The sequence below is a fragment of the Phalangium opilio genome, unplaced genomic scaffold (genome assembly GCF_054372755.1).
Source record: "Phalangium opilio isolate 3A_F unplaced genomic scaffold, DU_Popi_V2 ptg000070l_1, whole genome shotgun sequence".
In the NCBI taxonomy this organism is placed as follows: Eukaryota; Metazoa; Arthropoda; class Arachnida; order Opiliones; family Phalangiidae; genus Phalangium; species Phalangium opilio.
This window is the reverse complement of record NW_028324182.1, coordinates 10686902-10706445: the sequence shown is the minus strand read 5'-3', so window position 1 is coordinate 10706445 and position 19544 is coordinate 10686902. Positions and strand designations below refer to the sequence as shown.

General features: G+C 34.0%; 6 protein-coding genes across 10 annotated transcripts; 3 read left to right on the top strand and 3 right to left on the bottom strand.

Annotated features, from left to right (window-relative positions):
* The first annotated feature begins 239 nt into the window (after positions 1–239).
* On the top strand, positions 240–2716 carry LOC149661584 (serine/threonine-protein kinase 16). 2 transcript variants are annotated; one of them, XM_089843176.1, is made up of 6 exons: positions 240–571; positions 645–755; positions 829–1209; positions 1275–1395; positions 2241–2461; positions 2538–2716. In XM_089843176.1, the coding sequence occupies exons 2-6, from the start codon at positions 679–681 to the stop codon at positions 2662–2664; spliced, it is 927 nt and encodes a 308-aa protein (XP_089699302.1). In that variant the 5' UTR covers positions 240–571; positions 645–678; the 3' UTR covers positions 2665–2716. The 2 variants fall into 2 exon arrangements, with proteins under 2 accessions (XP_089699302.1, XP_089699301.1); XM_089843175.1 differs by having other exon boundaries at positions 241–755.
* Positions 2717–3556: 840 nt separating this feature from the next.
* On the bottom strand, positions 3557–5911 carry LOC149661583 (uncharacterized). The gene is made up of 9 exons (XM_089843171.1): positions 5773–5911; positions 5463–5671; positions 5230–5406; positions 5097–5170; positions 4908–5031; positions 4752–4844; positions 4108–4176; positions 3889–4029; positions 3557–3804 (listed from the first exon to the last, which is right to left on the bottom strand). Exons 1-9 carry the CDS (start codon positions 5822–5824, stop codon positions 3649–3651), a joined length of 1095 nt encoding a protein of 364 aa, XP_089699297.1. The 5' UTR covers positions 5825–5911; the 3' UTR covers positions 3557–3648.
* A 73-nt stretch (positions 5912–5984) lies between these two features.
* Positions 5985–12266, top strand: LOC149661582 (nostrin-like). Of its 3 annotated transcripts, XM_089843154.1 has the most exons (14): positions 5987–6184; positions 6248–6355; positions 6423–6508; positions 6582–6725; positions 7310–7391; positions 7471–7641; positions 7726–8070; positions 8613–8721; positions 8793–8881; positions 9377–9505; positions 9812–9947; positions 10014–10124; positions 10247–10293; positions 11299–12266. In XM_089843154.1, exons 2-14 carry the CDS (start codon positions 6317–6319, stop codon positions 11350–11352), a joined length of 1542 nt encoding a protein of 513 aa, XP_089699280.1. In that variant the 5' UTR covers positions 5987–6184; positions 6248–6316; the 3' UTR covers positions 11353–12266. The 3 variants fall into 3 exon arrangements, with proteins under 3 accessions (XP_089699281.1, XP_089699280.1, XP_089699279.1); XM_089843153.1 differs by having other exon boundaries at positions 5987–6355; XM_089843155.1 differs by lacking the exon at positions 10247–10293 and having other exon boundaries at positions 5985–6355.
* LOC149661581 (uncharacterized) lies at positions 12108–13212 on the bottom strand. Of its 2 annotated transcripts, none has more exons than XM_089843192.1 (4): positions 13049–13212; positions 12831–12914; positions 12491–12675; positions 12108–12404 (listed from the first exon to the last, which is right to left on the bottom strand). In XM_089843192.1, exons 1-4 carry the CDS (start codon positions 13113–13115, stop codon positions 12381–12383), a joined length of 360 nt encoding a protein of 119 aa, XP_089699318.1. In that variant the 5' UTR covers positions 13116–13212; the 3' UTR covers positions 12108–12380. The 2 variants fall into 2 exon arrangements, with proteins under 2 accessions (XP_089699318.1, XP_089699317.1); XM_089843191.1 differs by having other exon boundaries at positions 12475–12675; positions 13049–13208.
* A 109-nt stretch (positions 13213–13321) lies between these two features.
* Positions 13322–15718, top strand: LOC149661580 (ras-related protein Rab-18-B-like). The gene is made up of 6 exons (XM_089843189.1): positions 13322–13478; positions 13930–13985; positions 14059–14120; positions 14197–14388; positions 14458–14583; positions 15212–15718. The coding sequence occupies exons 1-6, from the start codon at positions 13408–13410 to the stop codon at positions 15338–15340; spliced, it is 636 nt and encodes a 211-aa protein (XP_089699315.1). The 5' UTR covers positions 13322–13407; the 3' UTR covers positions 15341–15718.
* A 487-nt stretch (positions 15719–16205) lies between these two features.
* On the bottom strand, positions 16206–19482 carry LOC149661579 (cytochrome P450 20A1-like). Its single transcript, XM_089843157.1, has 10 exons — positions 19328–19482; positions 19118–19167; positions 18876–19045; positions 18663–18808; positions 18427–18591; positions 18276–18354; positions 17537–17707; positions 17243–17478; positions 17114–17178; positions 16206–16561 (listed from the first exon to the last, which is right to left on the bottom strand). The coding sequence occupies exons 1-10, from the start codon at positions 19397–19399 to the stop codon at positions 16318–16320; spliced, it is 1398 nt and encodes a 465-aa protein (XP_089699283.1). The 5' UTR covers positions 19400–19482; the 3' UTR covers positions 16206–16317.
* Between the last annotated feature and the right edge of the window lie 62 nt (positions 19483–19544).

The window sequence follows — 19544 nt, the reverse complement described above, 5'->3', positions numbered from 1 at the left end:
TTTTGACCCTCCCTCCAAACCTAGGCGAGCCCATGTAAACAATAAAGATGGCCGCGAGCTACGAACGTTTAGGAGGGTTAAGCCTCGGTCTTTTGTGTATGCCCTAGTCTCTACTCCTTCTACAATACAGCTCCGTGATGGGACTTTTATATTTGGAAGCCATTTTGCCCCCGCTCCAGTGGAAAATGTTGACTCGCCCCTGACACAACTTCCTGGGGAACACGTACCATTCCGAGTCCGACCAAGGCTGGAAATAAGTAACATTTCTTAAAGGACATGGTCCACTGACTGGAGTGTGCAAAAATAAGGTCACATCTTCATAGTCAATCAATCAAAACTTCGGAAATATTAATTGGTCAAAATGTCCAGTGACCCCCTTAAGTTTTTAAAAAATTATCGGACATTTTAAAATTTTATTGGATGGTGTCCTGTGCTTATTTCCGGCCCTGATTCCGACTCCCCATACACTGTTGTCTGCTATTTTTGCTGACATGGAATTTGATTAACGTAGTGTGACTGTATTTAATTGCCAAACGTATTTTAATTATAGTAATAAATATTTTTAAATTTTGTAAGTATAATTAGCGGGGATTTATATCTAGGAAATTAGACAGGTTGTGACCGAGAGAGGGTTACATGTTTAGTTTTCCGAGCGTACATATTAAGCCTTTGACAATCATGGGTTGTGCTTGTGGGAAAGAAACCATTGAAGTAAACAAGAAAAAGTACACTGTGAAAACGCGTTTAGGTGAAGGGTGAGCGATTTTTTCACTCATTAGGTGTATTGTTAGTTAATAATTGATAATTACGCATCATTTGTTTTTAAAGAGGATTTAGTGTAGTAGACCTTGTACAAGATACTGAAGCCAAGAGGTATTTTGCCATGAAAAGGATAGGTTGTCATTCCAAAGAAGATGAGAGAGTAGCAATTGAAGAAGCAGAGTATTATAATCTCTTTGATCACCCTAATCTGATCAAATGCGTAGACTTTTATCTGTTTTCCAAACCCGAATTTTCCGCAAGATCTTTAAGTAGTGAAGTTAGGATATTATTACCTTATTATAAGAGAGGTACCTTGCAAGATGAACTCTCAATACGTTCCAAAAGCAATCATTTTATATCAGAAGATAGAGTTTTGAGGTTGTTTCGCCAACTTTGTGAAGGAATTAAAGCTATTCATTCAGCCAAACCATATCCCCTAGTGCATAGGTATACACGCTAACCAACTATAATAACTCATAGAACATAAAATATACTTAAATCTAATAATTAAGGGACTTAAAACCTGCTAATGTGGTTTTAAGTGAAGATGATACACCAATCTGGATGGATTTTGGGTCCATGGGTAAGGCCAGAATTGAAATTAGAAAAAATGCTGATGCTCAATCATTACAGGTACTTGCACTTTAAACAGTTTAAAGTATATAGAGTAGTGTCGGTAGAGAGGGGAGTAGACTGTTTATCCCTCCCTCTAGGCGCGCTTTTGTAAGAGGGGATACTGTAGGCGCCTGGTAGGGGGGATGACACCACGGAGCTGTATTGTAGAAGGAGTAGAGACTCGTAGCTTCCCCTCTACTAAAAATAAACTAGACCTTATTTGTCCATAAAAAGGGGGGTATGAATTTTGACCCTCCCTCCAAACCTAGGCGAGCCAATGTAAACAATAAAGATGGCCGCGAGCTACGAACGTTCAGGAGGGTTAAGCCTCGGTCTTTTGTGTATGGAGTCCGGGTGACGGGAGTTTCCCAACGCTTTGCAAATCTTATTTAAATTTTTATTTTTACTATTATTTCTATTTATATTAATTATAATATGGAAAATGTTCAAAGAATTAAGCCGGGAAAGAAGAAAACGGACGCCTTCTTTAAAACACGTGACGTCAGAGATTGTTTACATTGGCTCGGTATGCGCGAAAATTGTGCGCGGAGCACTAGTACGCTTATGTCTAGGCCCTAGAGGCCTAGTCTCTACTCCTTCTACAATACACATCCGTGATGACACTTAGCTAAGAGATAGAAGGGTATGACGTTTGCATATGTAGAACTGACGTCTAGCTCTAGCTCAGTGTCATCCCCCCCCCTACCAGGCGCGTACAGTATCCCCTCTTACAAAAGCGCGCCTAGAGGGAGGGATACACAGTCTACTCCCCCCTCTACCGACACTACTCTATGGTATGACGTTTGCATAGTAGAACTGACATTACTCTATAGTTTTGCAAATAATCTTTGCAAATTTTGTAGGATTTGGCTTCTGAAAAATGTTCCATGCCTTACAAAGCACCTGAATTATTTAATGTTGAAAGCCATTGCAGTATTGATGAAAGAATAGATATATGGTCTTTAGGTTGCGTTCTTTATGCCATATGTTATTTTAAATCCCCTTTTGATTCCGCTTACGAAAAAGGTGACAGCATAGCCTTAGCTGTCATGAGTGGGAACATTTATTTTCCAGAAAACACTTGGTATATAAGTTAACAAAGGAATAACTAACTACTAAATCTATAATTTAAAACAACCCCCAAACTCTCTTTATTATAGTTATTCCGGTGCTATGCATGGATTAATTCGTTCTATGCTTGAAGTTAATTCTTTGCAAAGACCATTTATCGATGGTGTCATTATGCAAGTAGATGCTGTGCAAGAAGCTTTGCAGCATCAAGTGTAAAAGATGTAAAAAAAACCTGTGCCTTTTATACTACAACTACTACTACTACTACTACTACGACAAAAAAAAACTATATGATAAACTTTTCAGAAGGTGATCTGTAACTAAAGGGGTGTAAAAATATTTTTTTTAACTAGTCAAAAGGTTTAAATAATTTAAAGGGAGGGTGAAGTAGAAAATCAAGTGATTTTTTAACGATTCTTCTATTAATTATAAGACCAGTCTGCATAGTGAAACATTCAGGAAATACCAGCTCCGAATGATTTTAAAATTCAAATTAGGTTCAGATTTTAAGGATAATTTTAAACAAGGACTGCCGACCAATCGCGTAACACCTTGCCTTTGTATTAACAAAATTCTCGTGGCACGCTCCATGTCTCGCGCCACGATTATCACATCGCGCGGGAATTTTATCAAATCTCGTGATAAATTTCATTCGACACGGAACGTGCCACGAGAATTTTGTTAACAAAAAGGCAGGGCGTTACGCGATTGGTCGGAGGTGCTTATTTAAAATTATCCTTAAAATCTGAACCTAATTTGAAATAATTTTAAAATCATTCGGAGTTGGTATTTTCTGAATGTTTCACTATGCAAACTGGTCTTATATTTAGTAGAAGAATCGATAAAAAATCACTTGATTTTCTACTTCACCCTCCCTTTAAGGAAAACTGAACTGCATTTATTAATTTGGATAGCTAAATTAAATTTTAAATTATAATTTTATTTTTTTAAGGCTAGATAATTAATTAATTAGGCTGAGGGTTTGAATGTTTTTTTTGGGGGAAAGGTTATTGCTGATTTGTATATTTTTTCTTTTGCCATTCTTTGGCAACAACTTTTGTATAAAAAAATCTTATTAATGATATTAATTAATTAAGGATGTAGTCAATCAGTAATTAATTTAAAATTTATTCAAAGTTTCAAACATTCAATTCTTCTTAGTAAAAAAAAAAAAAAAAGTGAACACAATTTCTTAATAATTTATTGTTCCATTTCATCTTCAGTCTCCCATTCATCAGAATTGATAAAACTTTCATCTTCCCCATCTTCACTTTCATCTTCAGGACCAATTTCAATTAATAAATCTTCTACATGATCTAATTGTTCTCTATCTTCATCTCCTAACTTCTTCGACACCTGAAAAGTTAAATATAATTAATCACAACTTTAATTATATTTAAAGTCCCCTCTAAACAATTAACAACAACGAGAACAACAAACTTCTTTTGTTTGATTCAAATAATATCTCGCATTCCCATAGAAATCTTTTCCTCTTAAGAAATTAAGCCAGCCTAATAGATACCAAACATCTACTACTTCATCATTTTCGTCTAATAAACCATCAAGGATATCTGTAGCTTCCTGAAATTATTTAATTATAATTAATTAACAATACAATAGTTAAACAATTAAAACTAGAAATCACTTCAGCATTCATACATTGAACATTTCAAGTTCTATTAACATTTTACTGGTTGATATTCTTGAATCAAAACTGAGAGGACAATCCTACAGAGAAAGATGTAATTAAACAATCTTTAAAGGGAGGGTGAAGTAGAAAATCAAGTGATTTTTTAACGATTCTTCTATTAATTATAAGACCAGTCTGCATAGTGAAACATTCAGGAAATACCAATTCCGAATGATTTTAAAATTCAAATTAGGTTCAGATTTTAAGGATAATTTTATAGAAGGACCTCCGACCAATCGCGTAACGCCCTGCCTTCCATTTAACAAAATTCTCGTGGCACGCTCCATGTTGAATGAAATTTATCACCAGATTTGATAAAATTAGGCGCGCGACGTGACAATCGTGGCGCAAGACACGGAACGTGCCACGAGAATTTTGTTAACAAAAAGGCAGGGCGTTACGCGATTGGTCGGAGGACCTTCTTGAAAATTATCCTTAAAATCTGAACCTAATTTGAATTTTAAAATCATTCGGAGTCTGTATTTCCTGAATGTTTCACTATGCAGACTGGTCTTAAAATTGGTAGAAGAATCGATAAAAAAATCACTTGATTTTCTACTTCACCCTCCCTTTAAGAGAACTTAATAATTATTAATTAGTATAAATTAATTACTAAAACGTCTTCAGTAGATTCTCTGTTTTCCCTAGCCTCTTGATACTTCGGTAGCCACAAATTTAAACTTTTCTCCATACTCTCTTTGGCTTCCTGAATTAATGAACATTTTCTATCATTCTTTGTTATTACTCTATCATTCTCTATAAAACTAACATCAAAGTTGCCCTTTATTAGTTGATAATTTGCTAAACATTGTAAGGCCTCTGGATTTGTAGGTGAACTATCTATAGCCTCTTGAATATATAATTTGCATTTTTCCTCGGCATCTTCATCATCACTATAGTACAAAATTCTTGGATGGTTGGTTGGTGGCCAAAATATGTTATATACACTAAGTTTTACCAGCAATCTGTCATATAAATTTCTGCCATTGAACAAAATGCGTTTGACATATCTAGTTTTTTGCTAGCCAGATCCTAATGTGAAATTAGAGTTTTAGTTTCCGCAGAAAACCTCTATTTTTTTAATTCTTTACAGTATTGGAGGCAGCCCCTATATTTCCCGTTTCATTATCTTCTTTCACAAGTTCTTTAATAATTTCTATCCCCTTGTTATAATATTCAATTGATTGAGCTCCGCTGTATATCTGAGCAAGGGAGAAATATTTTCCGTGGCCCTCATTGGGAGTGATAGTTGTAGCTCTCAATAATGTCTGAAAAATTTAATTTTTCAATTCTTTTCCTTAGTTTTAAGTATCAGAATTCACACCTTTTCAGCATCATCTATATCTCCCAACTCTAATAATACCCCCGCGTATGATTCCAAAACGCCCACATTGTTAGGATCCTCAGAAAGAGCTTCTTCATAACATTTTTTGGCTAATTCATATTCAAATGTTTCTACATGTTCCTCTGCCTTTTTTATTAATTTGTCTAGAAGCTTAGGATCAGTTTTAACTTTTTCTGGTAGTTTCCTTCCTGTTTAATTAAAATTAACTTTGGTACCGTGTTTAAATTAAAGGACCATACGCGTAAATGCAATATTTTAGTTTCAGTTTCATTCATTAGCCAAGGCTTACCATCATCCGTCATTAGTTTTTTTCTCCATTTAGCGCGGCTAGCTTTACCCATGATAACTCTTTAAGGCGTAGATAATTAGTTTCAAGTTTTAGTTACTAGGATAATGTCTAAATTTAAGTATTAACGAATGATGAAGTTGAACACGAGTTTGTACACCCACGTGTATCATTAACACTCGGCCCTTTAAAAATTTGTCTCCTCTCCTCTAGGGTCAAGGGTCAATCATCGCAACGTATGTGAAACTGGTGCGCCCATTTATTTTCTTTTTTTTTCTAAAATTTTTGACTTTTAATAAATATAAGAGTTATATTTTTAAAAAAAAAGAAATATAACTTGGATTTAGTGTGAAATTCCTAAGCATATGTCGATTTGTTGAATCATGAATGAGATCATAATATAAATGTAAACACTGTAAGCCTTGGCCATAAGAATTACATTATGACCTTTGTGTTGTGACCACGGTGACCTTTTAAGAATTCAAAAGAGATTTATAATACATCGAAATCAACTTAATCCTAAGTAATTTATGAGTGAAAAGTCGATATGGCTAATGGGATCGATAGTTTCCGAGATCATTTTACTGTATGTAATTTAATTTTTATTATTTCTTTAAAATTTAAACTGTGTTAATGGGTTAAGTTTAATGTAGGGCGCACAGGGGTTTGAAGAGTTACGTAAATACATTAAACAAGGTGGCGAATTTTCCAAGGAAGTTTATTCTATAATTCAGGAAAGGTTAATTTTGTTCCATTGAAACTTTCGATCTCTTTCAAATATTAACTTATGGTAAACTATATAATTTCAACAGAGCGGAATTAGAGCTCACTTATTCTAAAGGTTTGCAAAAATTAGCAACCAAACTTCAAAAATCTTCAAAAGAAATTTTAGGAGCAACTGCTTATGTTTGGCAAGTTGCTGCAGTTGCTCTTGAAAATGAAGCTGAACTTCATAAGTATGAAATTAAAGGGAGGGTGAAGTAGAAAATCAAGTGATTTTTTATCGATTCTTCTATCAATCATAAGACCAGTCTGCATAGTGAAACATTCAGGAAATACAGACTCCGAATGATTTTAAAATTCAAATTAGGTTCAGATTTTAAGGATAATTTTAAATAAGCACCTCCGACCAATCGCGTAACGCCCTGCCTTTTTGTTAACAAAATTCTCGTGGCACGCTCCGTGTCTCGCGCCACGATTATCACGTCGCGCGCGAATTTTATCAAATCTCGCGATAAATTTCATTCGGCATGGAACGTGCCACGAGAATTTTGTTAACAAAAAGGCAGGGCGTTACGCGATTGGTCGGCAGTCCTTGTTTAAAATTATCCTTAAAATCTGAACCTAATTTGAAATAATTTTAAAATCATTCGGAGTTGGTATTTCTTTCGGAGTTGGTATTTCCTGAATGTTTCACTATGCAGACTGGTCTTATAATTAGTAGAAAAATCGATAAAAAATCACTTGATTTTCTACTTCACCCTCCCTTTAAAGAATAAATTAAAATAGAGGCCACCATTGATTATAATTATAATCATAGGAATTTGTCTATTGGTTTTACTGAAGATATAACTAAACAACTTAAAAGTTTGGTGGAAAGTCAACACAAATCTAGAAAATCAGTAATAATTTAATTAACTAATAAGAACATCGATGTATAATTACAAGCGTAGTTTAGTTCATACGGGATATATTATTTAGATTGAGTCAACTGTTGACAAAGCTCATAGAATACATCATGAAAAACGTTGTGAAGAACATAGGTGTAAAAAACAAAGCTACGTAGCGACGAAAGAAAATGAAAAATTGCAAGAGCAAACTTCAGAAGGACGATCTCAGAAAAAAATTATATCTGATAAAGAGTTAACTAAAGTACTTAGATAATTTTAATTAATGTTTGGGTAAAAGAAAAATAATGATGTGAAAATTTAATTTATTAAATATTAATTTGTTTAGCTTGAACAGAAACGTAGAAAAGCTGAAGAAAACTTTCATAAAAGTGACCAGGATTATTTTCTATCTTGTTTAAAAGCTGAAAGGGCAAGAATTGATTGGGAAGTAGCTGTAGGTAAAGCCAGTGAACAGTTTCAAAAATTGGAAGAGGAACGTCTATTTCTTCTGCAAGATTTAGTCCAAAAATATTGTAATCATATAAGCGTAATTGGCCCAAAAATGATTGAGGACTATGGGCGTCTAACTGAAGCCATAGCTACCATAGATTGCAAAAGTGATTTAATTGTTGTTATGGATGCCAAAGGAACAGTTCCTAGTGCTCCTGAACAAATTTTGCCAGATTTTTATGTAAGTTGCAATGAAAAAGATGTTTGGAACAGGGTTCGTACACGACCTGGAAAACCTGGAAAAGTCAGGGAAATTGAAAATGGGCCTAAAAAGTCAGGGAAATTGAAAATGGGCCTAAAAAGTCAGGGAAATTTAAAATGGACCTAAAAAGTCAGGGAAATGTCAGGGAAAAATATATTGGAGGGAAATTTAAAGTATAATGGTGATCAGAAACATTTTTGTCTGAGATTTGAGCAAAGCCCCAAATTCGCGGAGCTCGCTTCGCTTCGCTCGCTCAGGTTATTTATGATTTACTTTAAATTAAATTTAAACGAATTAATTGGCTAATTTTTATAAAAATAACTCGTGCAAAAATTATTTGAGTGAATATAGATTGGTTTTCATATACTTTCGCCATGTACGTTATTGCAAATGGTCAGGGAAATTTGTGTGGGATTTAGTCAGGGAAAACCTGGAAAAGTCAGCTAGGAATTTCATTCCAAAAATTTTGTACGAACCCTGTGGAAGAACAAAAAAATCAATGAAGTTAATCTTCCCAAAAGGCCGAAGAATTGGGTAACAGTATGAAGAAAGAAAGAAGAAGGGAAGTTCTAGAAAAATATCAAAATATGGCCAAACAGAGACTAGAACTTCATGCCAAAGAAATTCAAGGTTGTTTAGGGAATAAAAAATTAATTAATTAACTATGGTTTGCAACTAAATTTCTTTTGAACTATAAAAAGGTGTTCGGACATTGTCTCGTGGTGTAAATACTTCTCAGAACTTTACAGATACAGAAAACCATCTTCTAATCAATAGTGAAATTGATAAAGTATGTTTATGTAACCCAAAATTAAAGGAAAAGGCTGATAACATAACATTATACCTTAAATATAAAAGGAAAAACATTAAAAATAAAATAAATGATCTCTTATTACAAAATAATTATCATTTAATTATTCTTAAAAACGAGGACTAGGGCGCCGCCATTGCTTTAGTGGGTATGGAAACAGTACCTCTAAAGGGATTGGTTGAATTCTTACAGGTATAGCCCACTCGATCACGCGCGTAACAGGTTTTATTTAGCTTATTTCCAGCCCTGCCCCTTACTCACTCCGCCTGTGAGAGTTCAACCAATCATGTAGGCGTAAAAGGTTCGGTTTAGCAGACGCCTCTAAACCAATTCTCGTTTTTTAAGACTAATTAAATGCTAATTATTTGGTAATAAGAGAACATTAAGGTATAATGTTATGTAAACTGAACTTTTGCTTTAAGCTTCATCACTTGTAAAGAATTTTGCACTACATTTTAAAAATTTCTTTATTAGATTCAGATATTGCAAAATTATTTGGAAGTCTTTCAATACAAAGTCCAATGCACAATCGCCGATTTAGAAAATCGTCCACGTCCAACACATCCTCTCTCTGTTCATATAGTCAAACAAAGGGACAAACAAGTAAGAGAAAAATAATAATTAGTAACTAACAATTAGCCTTATTCCTTATCAGCGCCACCTACCCATAGCGGCGACTTTGAGAACTACTGTAAGCGGCAAGCCAATCAGATGTCGCTAAAATCTGGTGACGTCACTGACTGGCACTCTCGGGTCTTACCAAAAATGACGTCACCAGATTTTAGTGACATCTGATTGGCTTGCCGCTTACAGTAGTTCTCAAAGTCACCGCTATGGGTGGATGGCGCTGATCAGGAATAAGGCTAATTGATTACAGGTCTATTTGTAACTTTAATACTTTTTAAAAAGGGAATGTCTCAAGTCATTCTAAAAATACCTCCATGGGCCAGAACAAACACTACACCAGATAGTGGAGTGTCTCCAGAACCAGATGCTCCCGATTGGGTCAATGTTCAAACTCACCGCCGAAATTTATCTGCAGAACGTAAGTCATAAGGCTTATTTTTATTTATTTGACAACTTGTTTCACGTTTTTCCACTTGGAAAATAGAAATTCAGCTCAATAGATCCTTTAATGAAGGACTTAATAATACCATTGGTCGTTGTCGAGCTCTCTATGTCTTTGAAGGAAACACGGATGATGAGTTATCCATTCATCCCGGTAAGTTAATTAATTTTAATCTCGCCATGGATGGAAGGGTTCAAAGTTCGCGTGGTGGGCTAATTAAATAACGCAGATTGCAAAATGAAAAAATTTCCAATCCAATTCGCTGCAATTTTTAGGTGGAAATGCGCGCACGTACCCGAGACAAGTTCACGTGTGCTCATGTGTGAGTATAAAAACGTAAATTTGAGTGTATCAAAATTATGTTTTTATTTGCCTCTTTGGCATGAGCATGAGTGTGCCTATTTTATTTCTATATTCCTGAATGTTTTGACCTATGGGGCTAAAATATATTAGAACAAGCCTATTGCCTTGAACAGTACTATAGCTTTATTGAGATGCATTTTTGATCATTGTAGTCTTACTTGGAAAAGTTAAGTTCAGGTAACAATTAACATTATTCCTTAAAAGAACGAACGACCTTTTTCTAAATATAAAACGAAAAATATTAAAAAATAAATAAATGATCTCTTATTACAATATGATAATTAGCATTTAATTAGTCTTAAAAACAATCAAGGACTACTGCGCCATCCGCCATTGCTTTAGTCGCGTCTGCTAAACCGAACCTAATATTCCTACGGGATTGGTTGAATTCTCACAGGCTGAGAGGTAAGAGTACAGGGCTGGAAATAAGCTAAATCGAACTTACGCGCGTGATCGAGTGGGCTATTCTTGTAAGAATTCAACCAATCCCTTTAGAGTTACGCATGGTAGACGCCACTAAAGCAATGGCGGCGCAGTAGTCCTTGATTGTTTTTAAGACTAATTAAATGCTAATTATCATATTGTAATAATAGATTGTTTATTTTATTTCTTAATATTTTTAGTTTAAGCCGTTCTTTTATAATGTTATGTAACCTGAACTTTGTCTTTGTAGTATATAGGGTCTTTGCGCGTGACGTCAAGTTACCTACCCCCTTTCCTCTCCCCTTGCCGGCTGCCCGCTCTGGCCACGTTAGGACGCCATGTTGACATCCCCTGAAAACCGGTTTTCGCCCCCTATTTCTTCTCCCTTTTTACTCTCGCGAAAACACCCTATAGTTTAAAATCGCGCGCAGCTGCACTGCATTTTTTCAAAAATAAAAAATACCCATTGATGTTGTTGGAACTGAATTAAATAAATGAATTCCGTTATGGATTCTAAAGTTATTAAATATTTTACAAAAAGGGGACATTATCACGTTGTACCGGAAGGAGGACGAGTGGTGGCACGGCGAATTAAATGGGAAAATTGGATTTTTTCCAGCTACTTACGTCCAAGAATTATAAAATTCGTGATAAAACAACAGCGCTTCAGGGTGCTGATATAGTTAAGATTAATTTAAGACACCCTGTAAAGAAATAATTATATTTATCCTAACCTAATCTAATGACTTGGTTTTATATATAACTTTCGATGGCAACTAACTACTAGTTAAAAATTAGTTGTTTTTATAATAATATATGATATCACTTCAAACTACCTCTTTTCCTTAAGAAGAGTCATTTTTTTGGTAATAACTAATAACTTATGGTGTAAACCTATTTATGTGTGCCTTATATACAATAACATATTCCTTGCCTCATTGATGAAGCAGTTGACGTCATTTTAACAAATGCAAAATTTTAGGAGTGAATTTACCTCAACCTCAACCCAGTCCTTTTTTCTACTCACAACTTACGCTAAATTCTATTGGTTGCTCACCTTTGCAGTATTTAAGTATCAATCAAAATAAACTTTAATTGTCTGTCAACTCATATTTGCACATTTTTATTCAAATCAATCAATGTGGTTTCGATAAAAAGAATTTTAAATTTTTAATTAAAATTCTATATTTTTAATTGTTTATGATGATGTTTTTAAAGTTTAGTTAAGTGCCTTTAATTTAAATTAAATTATCCATTAAAGGGTTGTGATTTTAGATAATTGAAACCCCCTTGTATTTTAATTAATGATTATAGGCCTAGATTAATCATTCAGAATCAATAGGTTAGAAATTTCTAGTCAACTTGAAAATTTATTAATTAAGCGTAACTATTTAATTATGTATACAATTTGGTTCTCCGAGTATTCAAATTATTATACAAACAAAATTAACTTAAAATTGTATTAGTTTCTTCAAAATCCATCCGAATAAAAAAAATTTTAATCTGTTAAAGATTTCCAGCTTTCTCTAAGGGTTACCAAAAATTTAGGCCAATTGTCTGGATCATTCTGATTTTCTTGATTTTCTTCTGTGGATAATATTGCCTTTAATTGGTCCAAATTTTTTAAATTGGGGCGGCAATAAATGACTTTGGTAAGAAAAAAGAAATTATTAAAATTTCAATGGTTGTTTTTTTTTTTTTTTTTTTAATTTCGTACTTTCTTTGGATTTTACATTGTATTTTAGTTGGAATTTCTTTTCAGGATCTATACGAGATATTTGAGTTAGAGTAATTACAATGATGGTATCTTCATCATCAGTTTGAGAAAGTTTAAATCCCAAATAATCCTGGTACATTTTCATGATTTTGTTCACTTTTTCATTTGTTTTCTCCTTTACAGATTCAAGTTGGTGTATTTCTGCATTTAAAAGTTGATTTTTTAAATGCTTAATTTATATTTTCAAAGGGTTTCACAACCACAAGTCGCTTGCCAATCTAGGTTTTAGTTCTTAGAAAATCCGCCAGGGACTTGTGAAACCCTTTAGGGGGGCGGGCTTGCCAAATTAGGCTTACTTTTAACAATTTTTTCTAATTTTTTCTCGTCCTTCAGAATATCTTGCGCTAAACTTTGGGTTTTATTCGCTTCAGCTATCATCCCTATGAAAGTTTTAAAAATACTTAAAGGCCTAGTGAACTTTGACTCTTTGAGATTCAAGAATTAGTGACAGTCCAAGGCTTAACGAAGGAAGACGTTCACTATTTCATATACTTTTTAAGAAGTCAAGTCTTACGTTTGGTTTCAGCTTTATAGTTGCTAAGCATCGTTAAACACTTATCAAAGGCACTTTCTTCTTCCATCCTCAAAAACTTTGATACTAAATTATTTTATTGGATATTTAAAGTGAAGTAACGTTATTTATACCAGGCTCGTGCCTTTTGTCACCATCGAAGATTCCCGCCAATTTCGTCTCTTTAATTGACCTCATATAAGTCTGGCCAATTACGACTCGTTATTGGACACACGTGATCGTGACTAGCTTGATTGCGTCATATGAACAAAAGAAGATAAAGTTTTTAGGCGTAGAGATCGGTAGCAAAGGGATCATAATTAAACGAATATTTAATAGGGGAAAATTCACATTGCCGTGCAATGGACGATAAAGAAATATTAACAACGCTAAAAATTTTAATAATTGGTGAAAGTGATGTCGGAAAATCAAGGTAACTATGGTTTTTTCTTTGAATGTGTTGATGATATGATAAGCCTTGGGCAATTTTTTCAAGGCTTTAATATTTATTGTATTTACCTCCCCCCTTTGAGAACTTTGCGAGGGCTTTAAATTAATTTTCTACGCAGATAGAAACCCCCTAAGGGCCCCTAAGTATATAATCTTATAAATAAGGAAAAAAATCTTAGTTAATTGCTTTATCATCCCCAAAATAGTTAGGGTGTTAACTGTTAAGTTGTCAAGTGTAAAGCCCATGTAAGGCAATGTTGGGTTGTGGGAACATGGGAAGGGCTACACAGATGTTAAAATAATCAGTAGATAAAATGCTAATATCACATTAACAATATTGTGTATGCACCCAAGGCAGGCATAATTTTAGCCCTCTTTTTTATAGCAATAATGCCTTGTCATACTGATTAATGTTATGATTTTATTACCCCTAGTTTGATGTTGAGGTTTACAAATGATGTCTTTGATCCTGGTTTAAGTGCAACAATTGGTAAAACATCATTAAATCATTCATGTTTAATTTATTTAGTTAAAAAATTAGTATTAAAACATCTGAATTTTAGGAGTTGATTTTAAAGTGAAAGAACTAAGTGTAGAAGGAAACACGGCAAAATTAGCTATATGGGTTTGTTGCTTATTAGTAGGGTATTAATTAAAATAATTGGTTCTAAAAATCTCCAAAAAAATAATTCCAAGCACAGGACACTGCAGGATCAGAGAGATTCCGAACTTTAATGCCTAATTATTATAGAGGAGCTCATGGTGCTATTTTAGTTTATGATGTTTCAAATAGAGCAACTTTTACAAAATTGGACCATTGGCTAAATGAATTAGAAACATTCACTACACATGGAAATATTATTAAAATGCTTGTTGGCAACAAAATAGACAAAGTAATAACATACTTAATAAAATTTATTTCAAAATTTGAGCAACAAATATATTAATTCTACCGAATTAAGTCTGAAAGGGCTGTTAGTAGAGAAGATGGTTTAAGATACGCTAGAAAGCATTCCATGCTCTTCATTGAAACTAGTGCTAAAACACGTGATGGAGTACAAGATGCTTTTGAAGAACTTGTAGAAAAGGTACTTGTTATTTGATACATATCTTGATTAGGCAGGGTTGGGTTTTTCCCGTCCAAAACTAGGTTTTTCCCAGGACAGTGGGAAAAGTGGGAAAAACTAGTTTTTCCCACTTTTTGGCCGGTTTTAACTGGTCAAAACCATCTACGGCAAAAAAATCTGCCATATGACATCCTATGTCCCAGGCTTGTCCTATAACTATTAACTATATTGAGAGTTATTTAAAATTAAACTAAATTTATTGTCAGTTAATTTAAAAAATAATTAAAAAAATATTTTCTGTGCGGCTCGCATCTTAATCATTCATATATAGTAGAGATGCAGTTTTCCAAAACTAAAAGTAAAATTAAAAATTTTTACAAAACTAAGGGTCTGAAACGATAAAACGCGCCTTGTCTTTCTTTTTTTGGAAAGGAAAAGTTTAAAACCAGTCCGCCACTGGGAAAAACTGGGGACAATAGGTTTTTCCCAGGACGGTTTAAACCGGCACTGGGGAAAACCCGCCAACCCTGTGATTAGGGACAAAAAAATTGTAATTTGAACTGCCGCAGTCAGTTAGATAAAATGAATCTGACCACCCCATGAAATGAAATTAAATTAAACTAAACTACAACTTTCTTCCTGCGTTCAGATTTTACAAACCCCTGGATTATGGGAATCTAATATGCAAGAATCTAAAGGCTTTAAATTGGCAAAATCTGACATTGATAATCAACAATCTTATGTTCAACAATGCTATAACTATTATTGTAGTATATAGTCCCGCAGTAATATTGTTTTTCTACAGACTTTTACTACCTGGTAACTATAGCCCATGTTAAACTTAAGGAAAACAATCTCTAGGCTTCGATCTAAACTCAAAGAAAAAAATATATGAGTGGGGTTTTTGGAGTCAATTAAAAACATGGGCGCGGTAATGTCTCTCTCAGACTGTGAAGAAAAAAAATATTGTAAAATAATTGTAAATGGTAAAAAAAACAAAAAAAACATTAATACGAGTGTGTGGGCACAAAGAGAAATTATATTTCAGGATTCCCTTATTGCTAAATTTAAATTTAAATTAGTAATTTTATAAATAATTTGTCACTTACACATTCACATTCACATAGCTTTAAAATTAAATTTAACATTGTTTCCGGGGTTTTTTTCTTACTTATTTAAGCAACCACGGACCATAAGGCAAAACTTCTAAATACTTTCACACGATGTTTTAAATTTAATTTAAATTTATTGTACTTTTTAATTTAGGTTTAATTAATAGAGGAGTGCCTTATGATCTGATATAATTAGCTAATAGCTTCCCCTGATTAAAGGTGGAATTCATAAACGTCGGACGCAACGCAATTTAGTACAGGCAAAGGCAGGGCGTCGTGCGCAAACTTCCGTCTTTAGCGCACGACGTCCTGCCTTTGCCTGTACTAAATTGCGTTGCGTCCGACGTTTATGAATTCCACCTTAAATTAGCATATTTTATGTTTAAACTTAAAACTACTACTAGTTGTGATAATAAATGTTACTGGCATTACTTTTATAAAAGAATATATATATATATAATTAATAACAATTAATTTAGTCTGATTAATTAATTAAATTCAATGATTGTAAAGCTTTAAAAAAGACGTCAATTTTCTATGAAAAAAAAGACCCAAGTTCTTTATTTTTAAAAATTAGGATACAAAAAACGAAACAATGGCAGATATTTATTTAGAAGTGGAAACAAATTCATTTCATCGTAGTTCATCTCTTTTTAAGAGTCAACCATACTTCATCTTCAGTTCTAGTACACATTCTATATTTAGGAATGACTACTTGACCTTTGACAAAATTTAGTTTAAAAGAGGAACATATTTCTTTGATGATTATTGCCATATGGAAGTTTGCAAATGGTTTAGCGGGACATTGTCTTTTTCCTGCAAATCCATAAGGATTATATGCAGTTAAATCCAACGATTTTCCACCTTGAAATCTTTCTGGATCAAAACTGAAATGGAAAGAAGGTTCTAGAACATATTTTACTTAAAGGGAGGGTGAAGTAGAAAATCAAGTGATTTTTTATCGATTCCTCTACTAATTATAAGACCAGTGTTCATAGTGGAACATTCAGGAAATACTTCCGAATGATTTTAAAATTCAAATTAGGTTCAGATTTTATGGATAATTTTAAACAAGGACTGCCGACCAATCACGTAACGCCCTGCCTTTTTGTTAACAAAATTCTCGTGGCACGTTCCATGTCTCGCGCCACGATTATCACGTAGCGCGCGAATTTTATCAAATCTCGTGATAAATTTCTTTAGGCCAGGAGAATTTTGTTAACAAAAAGGCAGGGCGTTACGCGATTGGTCGGCAGTCCTTGTTTAAAATTATCCTTAAAATCTGAACTTAATTTGAATTTTTAAATCATTCGGAGATATCATATTTCCTGAATGTTTCACTATGCAGACTGGTCTTATAATTAGTAGTAGAATCGATAAAAAAATCACTTGATTTTCTACTTCACCCTCCCTTTAAAAAGTACTAAAAATATTAGTACTTTTTGGGAATACTCCAGTTCTCTTCATTCTGTTGAACAACTTGAAGAGCTTGAACAATGGGAGTCTTAAAAATTTAAAAAGTATATTAATACTTTAATTGTGTTGATGATGCAATTAAAACTTAATACTTTTTTAGGAATAATGTGTTTCCCAATTTCAACATCCAAATCTTGATATCTAGCAGTCCAGGGTTCAATAGCTGCAACTCTCAAACTCTCGTCTACAACACATTTTAAGTATTTGAGATTTGTTAAGCTTTCAATTGAAACTGGTTCATCATCATTTTTTTTCGAAGTTAATTCCTTGTAAAGCTTCTGTTGTACGTCCTCGTGACTTGATACAAAGTATAGTGACCAAGTTAAAGCTGAAATTTTCAACCAACATTAATGACTTTCAAAGTTGGGAAGTGATGATATACCAACCAGAAGCCATGCTGTAAAACTTAACAATGAAAGTTAGCACATTATCTACAAGTTCATTTTCAGTTAATCCTGCATTAATCATGGTTGCAATGAATGTGTTTGAGGATTGGTTTTTGTTGGTCTTTGACTGTTTAATGGCGTTTTTAACAAATTTCTGTAGTTCAGTCACACCTAAGTGATAAAATATCAGTTATTTATTGCAACGATGAAAGGCGCAAGGTCATAGGGTGTGAACATAGTGGTGAAAATATCCTCCATTGAACGTCATGCTTCTGCTTAGCCAATCAGAAGTTTGCCGCCATTTTGGTGGAAAGGGGAGGGGCCATATTAAACTACACCGCCTCTATAGTTACCCTCTTTAAGTCTATTTTCTCTTGGACTATTGGGTTCTGGAATTTGACCAGCGACTCTGGCTTCAAGTTAGGCAAAGGGGTGGAATTATCCCCCATTGAAAGTCATGCTTCTGCTTAGCCAATCAGAAGTTTGCCGCCATTTTGGTGGAAAGGGGAGGGGCCATATTAAACTACACCCCCTGTCTATAGTTACCCTCTTTAAGTCTATTTTCTCTTGGACTATTGGGTTCTGGAATTTGACCAGCGACTCTGGCTTCAAGTTAGGCAAAGGGGTGGAATTATCCCCCATTGAAAGTCATGCTTCTGCTTAGCCAATCAGAAGTTTGCCGCCATTTTGGTGGAAAGGGGAGGGGCCATATTAAACTACACCCCCTGTCTATAGTTACCCTCTTTAAGTCTATTTTCTCTTGGACTATTGGGTTCTGGAATTTGACCAGCGACTCTGGCTTCAAGTTCAGTCCAGCACTGTCCAGAAAACAATAATTTTCAATTCAATAATGAACAGAGGAGATTACTGTAGAAATTTCTGTTAATTACAATTTCAAAATTTTTGTTAAATTCCAATATGGATTTATCCTGAATTAAATCTCCAAGTGCCAGTTGAGTTGCAACTTTCATGGTTAAGGCTGCCATATACTGAAAAACTGGGACATGTTGATCAGTGGGTAAAGACAGCCATTTCTCAACCAATTCCTTGATTAACTATTTTTCGAAAATGTGTTAGGAATTTTTGCATAACAAGTACGTGTGTCCTTTCCTTTTGTAACAAGTACTTTTTCAAGATGAGGCACTAATTTATCACATTGACTGTGACTGAAAAACTGGTCCCAAATCTCTCGTTTCTTTCTACCTTCAGCTCCATTTAGGTACATGATACTATTCTCTCCAACAAGGGGTCGATATAATGCGTAGAGCTCAGCTGTCAAATTTTTAATTTGAAGTAAAAAAAAGTGGTTCTTTTGGCCGACAACAACACGTGATTTTACCAGGTTTATCAAATACGTGAGATTGTTGTTGAAACAATTTTGGAGAAGCAATGCTAACGACTAACTGCATTCCCATCCAAAATGAAGCAATGTCTCCGTATTGTTCATGTAAATTAATCAAAAATTCCGGAAAGCTACCAGCTTGAAGGATATCTGAAATGTTTCCATCTCTAGCGAGAGATTATGAGATCTGATTTAATGATTTATCAATTAATTTTAATTAAAATTAGCTTTGGTTATACTTGGAATCTGATGGATCCAAACCAGGAATAGTTGTCTGTTTTCTGGAGCCCTTTCAATAATAATAATGATAATTTGTACCAAATTACGAGTTTATCATTCCATTGCCGCCTCTATATTGTATAGAGGCGGTACACAATATAGAGGCGGTACAATAGAGGCGGCAATGGTTTATCTTAATTTTTATTATGAAGTTTAGTTAATTAACTTACAGGGTATAAATAGAACACTAGCAGAATTAGAAAGACAACGAATGTTATGGCGAATATTGCGAAGTCAAGCATTTTAATGCTTTTCAACTCGTCACGTCATAAAAATCTTCAAAACTAAACACTAACCTCCATTGAAAGGAATGACAAAGATCATACAAAACGAATGTTGATTTTTTGACAAACGTACGTGTCGTGTACGGGGCCGGGCGTGGTCTAT